At 39.0% G+C, this 12,433-nt stretch overlaps 2 protein-coding genes across 5 annotated transcripts in view; one reads left to right on the forward strand and one right to left on the reverse strand.

Annotated features, from left to right (window-relative positions):
* The first annotated feature begins 1,581 nt into the window (after positions 1 to 1,581).
* LOC109993397 (fatty acid-binding protein, intestinal) lies at positions 1,582 to 4,053 on the forward strand. The gene is made up of 4 exons (XM_020646351.3): positions 1,582 to 1,739; positions 2,482 to 2,654; positions 2,825 to 2,932; positions 3,046 to 4,053. The coding sequence occupies exons 1-4, from the start codon at positions 1,673 to 1,675 to the stop codon at positions 3,094 to 3,096; spliced, it is 399 nt and encodes a 132-aa protein (XP_020502007.1). The 5' UTR covers positions 1,582 to 1,672; the 3' UTR covers positions 3,097 to 4,053.
* A 5,791-nt stretch (positions 4,054 to 9,844) lies between these two features.
* The window catches only part of LOC109993388 (RNA-binding protein with multiple splicing), a 36,747-nt gene continuing 34,158 nt past the window's right edge, over positions 9,845 to 12,433 (reverse strand). For all 4 annotated transcript variants that reach the window (XM_020646338.3, XM_020646337.3, XM_020646336.3 and 1 more), the window contains one exon: positions 9,845 to 12,051. The gene's annotated coding sequence lies outside the window, so the exon portion shown is untranslated. The remainder of the gene's footprint in view (positions 12,052 to 12,433) is intronic.

Here is a 12,433-nt window from a genome sequence, read left to right on the forward strand (position 1 = left end):
GTAACATTATGAAACTTGTAGTAGAGGGGTCTTGTGCCCATAACATTATGCACTGTATGCTACTATCATCTTTAAGTGTTATTCTCTTTAGGTTGGATTTACCTGTCACACCCAAACTGCTCCTCTAATGCTGTTATAACAAATGAAAGTGGACTCTTGTGGTGACTGATTGGGACAATGTGTTCAGTATTCTGTGTGTGTCCATGATCCAACAGTCCAGCTCTGAGTACTCAGCTTCTCCCCTCAGGAATGCAGCTATAGTGCCCCATTGTCCAGGGAAACAAGCTGAATGACAACTACATCGGTACTCAGCAGGACAATACTACTGTTGTTTTTTAACACACGATATCCCATTTTGTTACAAATCCACTCTACCTCACTAACAATAGTCAAATGTTAGCAAACAACGCTACAATATTTGAGACGCTACCACTCCAGACATCGATATTTTTCAATTAAATTGTTGCACTTTAATGGAAAGTTTTAATCTTGACCATCAAAATCATAGTCGACTTTCCAATTCAAGAGTGAAAAAGATCACCTGTTTGCGTTCACACACATGTAGCTTACCCTTCAGGCGTTTTACCCTCTGGTCACAGAATAGTCCAGAACATAACTCCTTGTTTCAATTTTGAACTCTTAAGTTTTTCTATGTAATGACCAAACAAGATTTTAGTGATCGGCAAAGCTTTTGGATTTATGCCAAGCACATTTTGTTGGCCACAGACACAGCTAGCTATTTTCCCTCTGTTTTTAGAGGTAATGCTAAGCTAAGCTATAACCAGCCAATGACTGGCAAAAAATGTCACATGTAAGAGTGGTATCAGTCTTCTTATCTTATTAAAGAAATTGAGATGTGTGTAAAAGTTAGTTTACTTCCCAAAATATTAGATTATTTCTTGCAGAATTCCTAAAGTGGTATAAATAAAACTGTCATCACTTGAAGTGAAGCTAACGACAACAGAGCTGTGTCTCTGAATGCAGACTGAACGATCATACTGTACATCAACAAGTTTCAAGAGCTCAAAAAGCAAATCTACAACCTCTTTTTCCAATTAAAAATGCAATGTGATGTATACTGGGTTAAAGATATGAACATGTTTCAAGGTGCTACTTCATTGTCTCAGACTTTTTGGCAAATAGAATGTTTCTTCAACATTTTTTCAACTGGGCCACTATTCTTTGTAAGCATGCCAGCTCTGGTTGTCACTGTTTGCCAGTTCTTTACAACTCATTTTCATGCCAGTCACAAACAGGGCGGCACAAAAAGGACTGAGGAACAGAAAGGGGCTCAGTTGAGTGACTACCAAGGGCAGCCATACCACCCACCCCCTCTTCTTTTTTCTCTCCCCTGCATAACAATGGGTCAGTGTTTAACTGTGCCAGATTCCCTGAGAGTCGCCCTGCGTTTATTTATGTGTATATCCGCGAGGTCGTGCGGCAATCGCCCTACATTTGACACAGTCTTTAAATGGCCACATCAGCAGACAGATAATCAGAGAGATAAAGACGAGTATCCTCCATGCCAACTCAGGGAGGGGTGGAGGTGGTGTGAGGGTTGAATAGGGTGAAGGGAGGGCTGTATATAAATGCAGGCCAATGGTCATTCACAATCCCACGGTCTGTTAGAGCTTCATCACCAGCTGCCTTCAAACCCAGAGAGCCTGCAGACATGGCGTTCAACGGAAACTGGAAGGTCGACCGCAATGAAAACTATGACAAGTTCATGGAGCAAATGGGTGAGTGTGTGATAGATGCAGGATGGATAGTGTAAAAAAAAAAAAAAATACTAAATCAGTTCTATAGTTTTATATTTCCAGGCCTATTCAATGATTTGTTTTTACTAGGGCCCAAGTAAAAAAAAAAGAGAAGTGCCAAATCATCTACTTCTCCTATGTGTAACCATTAAAGATAAGGATTTGAATTTGTTTACAGCACACGCTTAACTCTTAAAAAATTATGTTGGTTGAAATAAACAACCTTATTTCTTCCAAATTGACACTCCTTTAAAAAAAAAGTTACTGGTGAATTGGCTGAATAGCCTTCTTTAAAAATGATAATTTTCTCAAAATACAACCATGTAAACACCATGCTTAAACAGCCTTTCTAATGAAAACTTGGGAAAATATTTAAAGGGCCGGTAAGGGAATGTTAAGGGCCTGAATAGTCGACAGTCTGCCAGTTGAATGGGTCTGATCTGTGCTATTATAACATTATTATCTGTGTAGCTGTGTCATGGGTTTCCATACAGCTTGACATTGCTGTATGAGTGATACATAGCACAGGGATGTGTTGGTATGCTTGACTTGTTTATAGTGCAAACCCATATTAATAGCAGCAGCTAAATTCAGATCTTCCTTTGGATGTGGGCACAGTCTAATACTTTCCAAGAGTACAAGTGGAAACTGAGCTGAGTGAGGAAAAAAAGAGTTACACATTTATCGGCTTCACGATTCAATTATTTCTGTTTTAACAACATAGGTATTAATATCATGAAGCGCAAGCTAGCAGAGCACGACAACTTGAAGATCACCATTGAGCAGACCGGGGACAAGTTTCACATCAAGGAGTCCAGCACCTTCCGCACCAAGGACATCGATTTCACCCTGGGCGTGCAGTTCGACTACAGCCTGGCTGATGGTACAGAAGTCTCAGTAAGTGTCCTGAAGGAGTTCAAGCATTATTAAACCAACAGCAGCTAGTGTGTGTGGTGTTGTAATCAAGCTGCTTTGGATGTACAGTACATGAGTGGATTGAAGGGTAGATATACGCAAATTATACTCAACAAATGAGCTTCTATAACAGAATATGTATTTTCAACCAGGGAACATGGGAGATGGAGGGCGACATGCTGAAAGGCAAATTCACCAGGAAAGACAACAGCAAGGTCCTGACCACCACCCGAGCTGTGGTGGGAGGAGAGCTGGTGCAGGTCAGTAGGTGTAGATATATTTAATCTGTCAAATATATTAAGTTTATTTATTTTGTTTACATCTATAAAAGCCGTTATACTGCAGCACGCCTCTCTCTCTCTTTTCCCCGCAGACTTACAACTATGAGGGAGTGGATGCCAAGAGGGTTTTCAAGAAGCAGTAACCTGGCCTCTGAAGTTCATATTTTATTTTTATAGAGATGACACAATATAGATTTCTTTTCCTAACAGAACATTTTTTTTTTAATGGGATTCAACTTCATATACCTCAAAAATGTTTTAAAATTTCCAGAGTTTTTAACACTCAACTGTTATTCGCAAAGCTAAACAGCTATTCCAATTAACAGCAGGTTATGTTGAGAAAAATGATGATTGACAGCCAATAGATAGAAAGACGGCGGGGGGGAAAAGACAACAACAACAAAAAACAAGTAATCTGAAGGAGAAAGTGCATCACCATGCCAATCTTTGTGCCTTAGAAAGAGCGTTAACGACAAGTATCCAAGAGATGGCCAAACAGTCCGGAGATATTTAACCATGTGGATTTTCCCCCCCAGCCTTTGGGACAAAAAGTATGTTGTAATCACCTTAGAAATTCCTAAAAAAAAAAAAAAAAAAAAAAAAAAAAAGAGGGAACAGTATCAAGTATCTCTAGAAACAACTGCCCATTTTTCAGAGGGACTACTTTATTGGTAAAACCAAACTATTCCATTTTTTGGGGGGTAATATTGAAAAAACATTTTTATAGATTTGAGCCTCTTTTGTTTGGAATGTATGCAGATATCTTACAATAAAAAAGAGCAAAAAAGAAAATGCAAAATATGCACATAAGAAGATGTATCTAGAAAAAAGAGTAACATGCTTTAGTTGGATTATGGGGTGGGGGGGGGGGATTACCCTTTAAATGTCTCCAACAGTCGGGTAAAAACATGTCTTTGTTGTTAAATTGACTCACACAGTGGACTTCATCATGAGTAGTATTCAGCAGTACAATAATCATCCCACACAAGCTGAAATATGTTGTATATTGTCTTTACACAGTTGGGGATTAATTCAAGTTGCACTAATGGTTTTTTAATTTAGTCTGTAATAATAAAAACAACTTTTTGTTTACCGCTTGAGTCGGATTTCAGTGTCATTTTTTTTTTTTTTACACATTTGAGGAAAAGAGTCATTGTTAGGTTGTTTTAATGTGAGTAAAGTTTGATAATGAATGATGCAAGTGTAAATATTCTACCATAAATCATCAGAACTGCTCGTCATGTTATCAAGTGTTATCAACCCGATCACATCAGGCACAAAGATCATCTCACAGTGATAATATTTTATGAGCATCGGTCATAATCAACGTCTTTATTAAGGGGAGTATTTTGAAGATGAGCCATATCACCATGACATACAAGGCATGTGCTTTAAAAGCTTCTTCTTACGCGGTGTCTGCAGTTCAATCACATGAACGCAGTCGGGTCTTGTGCAGTCATGTGCTGGTCTTTGGGTGCAACCATCAGCAGGAACACACAGTGGAGAAAATGGATTGGCAATGTGTATTTCTCACATGATGATGTTGTAGAAAGATTGGGGATAATGACATTCATTCATAGTAAAAAAAAAGATTAAAAAATCTGAAGTCTGGCTTTCAATGGTGCTAGAAAAGAGGGACTTCTTATGCAATGATCTTCTCTGACCACAAGAGGGCAGAAATTGTCTAAATTTAGTTAAGTGACGCATGAAATATTATGTTCTTAAAGTAGCAGTACTTGTAAACGATGTTGTCAGCAAATAAAGCAGAATTTTTTTGGCGATTTTAAATAGATGTTAAGTATGTATGTTTCCATATTTTTACATTTTGATGTATAAACATTTTAACTTGCCAAACAAACACATACAAACAAGTAAAAATGTTCACTTTTAACTTCTATAAAGATGAATTATTATGTATTATGGCTCCAGTGGGCTTCAATGCAATGGGGGCGGGGCTAATATTAATGACAAAATCCCCTTCATCACTTCAGACTGTATAAGAATAGAGAACTGATTGTCAATGAACTGGTGAGGCTAGCTTTTTTATGATTAATGAAGATGTTTATAACTGTCTTGTTCTTTACTGACCTGAAGTAATGAAACAGATCTCATATAGAGACCAGTAGTCCAAACAGAGATTCTATTATCCCTCAAGACAGCCATCCAATCTTGGACCGCCTGAGATGATGTAGAGGCTCAATCGATCGCAGCCCCCCTGCTGAGCCCTGAGTGGCACCCTCTTTCATGGAGGTATAAACCCGCTGGCACAAGGTTAATCTGGCTAAGGCAGGGCCGCTTTGAACACCGGTTTGCCCCTGAATCCACCGTGGGGAGTAGAGTCCTCTGAGATCCCTCAGATACTGTGAGCTGCGGGTTTAAGCGCAGGAGAAATGGGTTGGTGGACCTACTTTCTTTGAGTTCAGATCTGTTGTACAAACGAATTTTCAGACTGTCTTTTTAAAATCTGCCATACTTTTAATATGATTTAGTTGTGTCTAATCTTACAGATCTGTGCTGACTCAGTAGGTCTGACTTTGAACAACCCCAAAGTTTCCAATACATTTTATTGATAAATATCAATAAAACTGGGTATGGGTTAGGGATTAGGGGTATCAATAAACTGATTATGTTTCCTTAAGAACTCTAATCAGTACAATGAAAATGTAATTAAATGCTCTTGTTTCTCCAAATGTGGATAAAAATTGTTTTCCTACTTTATTACATTTATCTGACCAGTAAACTTCAGATTCTTAATACAAAACATCAGATTGATCAACAAAATGTGCCGTTTACTACAGATTAAATCACCAAACTGTACTTGAAATATAAATTAACTCCATCTAACACCACTTACTACTGTATATTCATATATTCAAAATAATGCTCAATAATAACATTGACGGGGGAAGTTTCATAGTGAGTGCTATGTTGATACTTTAAGTATAAAGGGGTGATGTATAATTTGGCTACTTTCTTCACCAAAAAAAGCAGAAAAAAAGGTTCAAATAGGTGTACAGTGACTTAGTTTCACTTCTTACTTCATTTACTACTTCTACAGAAAAAAATAGATTCATTTATTCCTGCAGTTGTCAAACGAACAACAGTACCATGGTCCACATCCAGCTGATTAACTTATAGTTTTTTCTTTTAATTTGACTCTTGTACAAACTTTTACAAACTGTCAGAGTAATGCTTTTTTTTTTAACTGTGTACCACTCAATCAAACACTATGTGATACAACAAACAAAATCACAGAACAGGAAGGAAAAGTCTAATCATTAGGCTACTCATTTCACAGGAACTTTTCATGAAGTAAAGAAAAACTGCATTTATATTTCCATATAAATAGAACAAAAATCAATGTCTTTATATGTCTCTGTTTACATCACTGATTATTATTATGTACAGAGTCATTTAGCCTGTGGATTCAGGCTGTAATGTGTTGTTACAACCATTGGGTAGCGCTGTGGAGCTCTTTATTTCCTGATAGAAAGAGCCTGGCTATTCTATGATGTCATCCTCAGTCAAGTTATCATATGACACACACCCAGTTTGTACAGAGACGAGCACACACACCTACAGAATTATTGGATGTGAGCTCTAATTATTAAAATAACATCTCACTGTTCTTTTGTGGAACCGAGGAGTCGACTGTAGCAACAAGAAGTCAGTGAGAAACAGGAAGGTGGTGGGAGAGTTAGCCCTCAGTGTTTTGATTGCTGTGAGACTGAGGGAACAGGGGCCCACCCAAGGGAGATGGGAGCTGTGGGTGAAAGAGGAGGAGGAGGGAAAAATGGTGAGAGGTGGACAGAGAAAAGGCTGAGAGTGAGGACGAAGAGAGCGCAGAGAGGACAGCGCAGGCAGAAAACACTCCTCTGCCCCTCCTCGTAACCCCCCCCCCACCCAACCCGCTGTGAAATCAAATTTACCGACTCACTCTGAAGTCGTCAGCTTATCTGGAACACTAACAATCAGAAAAGACACCAGCAGCGTGGTGGGAAGAATCAGGGGCCCTTATAGTTGAGCAATCTTTCCAAGAAGAAACAGCCCCCCTTTTAAGCCCATAACTGCTAGACAATGACGGTGCAGATGTTTGCAGACACATATGCAATCTGCTTAATGATGAGTCAGTGGTTAGTCAGTGATGGGATTCTGTATCTGAGCCAGTTAAATGCCTTCAGACTTGACAATGACACAGGATTTACGCCGCTGTGCACGCTCAAACGTAACTTTTACCAGCTGTGCCATTCCGGGGGTAATTTTGTGAATACAAGTTAAAGATGATCTCAACTACAGACTTTCTGGTTTCCCCCATTACACATTGGAAAAAAGATTGACCTCATGGTTGACTATGATCACATCAAAGTATTTAATGCTGGATTACGTTTGATTAATACAACATCTGTACTTTAAAAGTAATAGCCCAGATAGGATACACGTTTTGATAAAGTCAAAAATACTTGTTTACACTTATCAGACAGGAAGTAGTGCTCAAAGTGCACAAAGATGTGAGGATTAAGAATGTTATTTCTGTAACTGAGATGTGATCACACTGGTTATCTTTTGATTTTTCACATAGTGCCATTTTTTTTTTACCTACTGCAATTGCACTTTATAACGACTCCCCTTTAAGTAAGGACAGAAAACATTTAAACTTTTAAACTTTAGCCTGAGTGGCATATATCATATATCAAACTGTATTGTGGGCTCATGTCTTTTTGAATGGGTGGGATATGTTTGTATATATGTGTTGTGTTGTGTGTTTGTATGTATGCTGGCTGCTGGAACACCTACATTTCCCTGCTGGGATGAATAAAGTATATCTTATCTTTATCTTATCTTATTATCTTATCATGTTGCCAGAATAAATCTTGTCGCCCTAATTTTGGTTAGTGGCAAAATACCTGCAAAACCAATGACATCCCACAATCCAGTTTCACTCTGTGTTTGTTGCCTATAAGCATGATAATAGCGTGTTACATTCTGGACTCAGCTGTTGTAAATGTTAAACATTTAATCAGCTGCAACGTTCTGACACTTCCGCTCCGACCCGAAAGTTTGTGCGCCTTAGCGAGCCTCTAGCATTGTTCTGACACGTCTCTTTTTTTCTGTGACAGTTGGGAAAGTTTAACCACCCCCCCCCAAACGGCCTCTAAAAATGATCAGAATAAACAATTAAGAAGAAGGGGGGGTTGGGCGGGGGGGGGGGGGGTCACATAAAAATGGATCAGGCACTGCTTGTAAGAGAAATGCATGACAACATACCAGCAGGGTCGACTTTTACAGTCAGGAGTGGTCAATGTTTTACAGCAATGAACCAAGCAAAACAGTTGACACGGCAAATAAAATACAGACTCAGATGTCCGAGAAATGCACAAATCCTAAGGAGAGAAAAAAAAAGAGCTTTCATCTTGTTGTCTTATTGTAGTTTGGACCAGTCATTGCAGATTTTGTTCGCAATGAGCATGTTTTGTTTGCTGCAGCTGAAGGGGGATGTAAAAGATGGACAGAAACACCTCTCTAATGGACTTGTCAAAGGGAGTAACACCATTACTGAGTGTTGCCAGTATGCATGTATGCACCCAGATGAATATGTCCCCTTGCCCACACGAATGCACACACAAGGACTTTTATCCCCCTCTTTACACGGCTCTGACACCCTCTGTGTAACCCCCTCCAGGCATGGACGAGTGTGTGTCATGTGAGAAGCTGGTGTGTGCCACCCGGTGTGACTGAGCAGACAGGAGAGAGTGGAGATGTGGAGAGAAACTAAATTGGCTTTGGCCTCTGTCTCAGGAGTAGCCAGCCCCTGGGTTAGGAGGGCTATTCTTATAGAGGGCAGAAAGAGGTCTCCCGCTCCCCTGGTACACAAACCACTTTATAGGATCCCACATCATGTTTTGACGGCCTCCTGGGAATGTGGGGGAGGTGTTATCCAATGACAAGTGTGAGAGTGGAAGAGGAAATGGAGCTTTAAACAGGCCTTTGTTGGTTAAAGGCACTTTCTGAATGCAGTGAAAACGTCAAAATCTAGTCTCCATTCTCTTAAAACAGAGACCACAGAAAGCTGACAAAAGAGAAGCCCCCCCCCTTAATTGGGTAATAAGATTGAATGAAAATTGTTTCTGCAGTCTATTAGATTTAATAAGCTTTTACTTCGTTTTTGTTTTCCACTCTCCTTTTTGATGCTTTATTTAGAGGTGCCATTTCCACAAATGTCAAGGACAGAAGAGTATTCACATTTGTATGTAACGTTAATGGAGCTTTCAGGGTGAGAGCGCACCAAGACCCGAGTGCGCGAGGCTTTGAAGTCAATTTAATTTAGTGGCCAAACCATTTCATCACAATTTACGGCCCACGACACGTGATGGAAAGTGTTTTGTTTAAATAGTATCCACACTAATGACAAATGTGCTCATGAGAGGCGCAGGTCGAAAACATGGCTGTTTTATGGAGAATTGTGGCAGCTCAATGCGATGTGACACTTGGATTTCCCCAACTGATTGGAGGTTAAGAGAAAAGGGTTTAACTTGGTGACATAATTACTCTTGACTCTGAATTGTTTTTCTGTTTTTTCATGATTAATGCTGAGCGTCCTTTTTGGAGCTCAAAAAGATGTGCTTGATATGTTTAAAATAAAAGAACCTAAAGGACACATGCACAATATTAACAGGCATTCAGAAGCAAGTAAAGGTACGCAACCAACTTCAACCAACAAACTGGACAAAGGCCCTTTGAGCCATGGTTTGGTCAGTCTATTTGTGGTAACTTTAGCATCACCGTACAAATATGGAGGAGGATCCACACCTTGGGTATGCAGTAGATAAGTGCTCACTCCTCCTTCAAGCACAACAACAGCTACGTTCATAAAGAAGTCACAATGACAGCATGGTTGATGTCAATCTTTAATGGCAGATGGCCTGAAATGTCTTCATTTAACATTTTCATAAAAACTTCTCATTTTGATCACTTTTTTTTTGGTTTCAAACAAACAAACCTCTGCAATTCACTGAAATACAGTTTCTCCTCACAGTGGTTAAAGTACATAAATATCAACAGTACTTTATGCATTAAGAAAAAAAGAAAGAAAAGAACACACATGCTGTGAACATGCACAGAACACACAGGTACGCACATGATATACTGAAACAGGGAAGGAAGTCTTCTCACTGAGCGAAGGGAGGGATCATCATATTAACTTTTCCAGAAACGTCTGTACCGTACTGCTGGCGACACACAAAAAGATCCATTTGTTCAAAGAGCGTGTTTTTCTCTGGATTTCACAGTGAATTATGTAGGTAAAACATGTTTCATATATCAGATACAAACACATAAAGGAGCTCTAGAAAATTACCAAAGGAATATACAATTAAACTTACAATAATACTTACAATGAATTATATAATGGGCATCTTCTATTAACTTTAAAAACATAGTACCCATAAAAACACACACGCACACACACACACACCTTATAAATACTTGTTCTAATAAATTTGGTGCCACACTTGGCTTTCAAAAAATGTCTGTAAAAGCAAAAACTGCTTCAGAAAAATCAATTGCTATTATGTGCATATAATTCATATTAATCATTACAAACACTGAATATATGATTCAACCGCTCCACCATGATTGTACACACCTGGGCTAGAGATTACACAAAGAATTGTTTTTATAGCAGTGATTCAGTTTTTGATTGTCACATCACCGTTGAAATGTGACTTAGCCTCATCAGAAAAAGTACAAGAATCACTCTTTGTTTTCGTGACAATGAGACATGAATGAGAAGTTTTGGCGTCAAAATGTCACAGAAATATGATCACTCCATGATATGTCAAACAGCGAAAACGTTATTGCAGGCCCAGAGGACGCAAGATTACAAAAGATGATTTTTTTTTTTTCTTTTTGATCGTTCCAATCATTGTTATGCAAATTCAAAATTTTACAAAAAGCAGGTTGGCTCCCTAAAAATAGACAGAAGAGACAAATTGCTTTAAGTGAATCTCCTTTCAGATGCAGAGTGGCTCTTTGGAGTGACACCAAAAGAGACGTGCGGCAAAAAAATAATGTCATACTTCATAAGAAATCAGATTGAGGAGTACAAAGCAGTCAAAAACAGAATAATTCCACTAGCCTAGATAGCTCTCCAGTGTAAAAAAAAAAATGCCTTTGGTCTTTTGTTTCTCTATACTGCTGTCCTCTTGCTGAACAATGAAGAGGCAGATTCCTTATTATAGCAGGGCTCAGGTTGCTGTGTTTTGCAGTCTCCACGGTCACTCTACCTTCACTTGTGATGGCTTATTCCCCGTCAATGCCTCTTTCTTTTCTTTTCTTTTTTTTTAAAACCCAACTGATTATCTGAAAACTGAAAAAATTAGGAGCTGGATCAGGTGACAATTTGCGCATCCCACAAAGGACTTAATGTTGGCTTCTTCAGGGAAGGACGCCGCACAAAGACACAAAGTATGTAGTAAAGACAAGAAAAAAAACCCAACAGGTCTGCTTTGGTATAGCAGGGGAAACTTTCCATTCTACAATGGCACGAAGAAAGAATAAAACATATGAAAGTTTCTCACACAACATGAACCAATCAAACGTTTCAAACATTGTCTTGATTACAAAAATACTTTTTGTATTTCTTTAAAATATCTAAAAATGTACAACATTGTTTTTTTTTCATCTTTTTTTTTTGCAAAGTCATGCTTCAACATGTATTTAATAATCATAATAACATTAATATGAATGATATACAGAATAGGAATAATTATAGTTATATAATAACATTACCCAGCAGCGCTTTGGCGACACTTCCAGAAATCTGGTCCTGCATGAATCGTCATCACACTTACATACACAGAATGCACAGCAAGAGGCCTGCTACCGTTGGCCAGGGGATGCAGTCACAAAGGGTGTGTGCGCCTTTGGTACCTTTAAGGTGTCAGAGGAGGTGTGGCCAAAGCGCTGCAGGAAAATCTGGAGTATGTAACAGTATAAAAAGAGTTGGAGGGACTTTTTGGGGGGGGGGAGGGTAGGAGGTGCTCGATGTGTGATGGAGGCTGGGGTCTGGTATGTCCTGAGGCCCATGAGGCTGCTGCTGCCTGAGAGGGTGAGACAGGAGAAGAAGAAAAAAGGGGATGAGGTTGATGTGGTCACTGCACACAAACCATGTACACCAATAAAAAAACACAGGGGAGCGTGTGGAACTTTTGCACAACTCAAATAGTCACACAACCACGAGAATCATAAACCGGTAGATTCTCACACACAGTTATACACACAAAACATGTTTCTTGTTTTCTCCTCAAATTCTCGCAGTGATGCCAAAACCACACACACACTTTTATCCCAAAAAGATGTGGTACCAGATTTATTTTCAAAGCGGTTTTGAAGCAAAAGGCTATAAGATACACAGGTGAGAGCTGACAACATGTGTTAAGTCAAAAAAAAAGGCTTGTTTTCACCAATCTTCTCTTAAAAGTA

This window comes from Labrus bergylta, chromosome 22, assembly GCF_963930695.1.
Source record: "Labrus bergylta chromosome 22, fLabBer1.1, whole genome shotgun sequence".
In the NCBI taxonomy this organism is placed as follows: domain Eukaryota; kingdom Metazoa; phylum Chordata; class Actinopteri; order Labriformes; family Labridae; genus Labrus; species Labrus bergylta.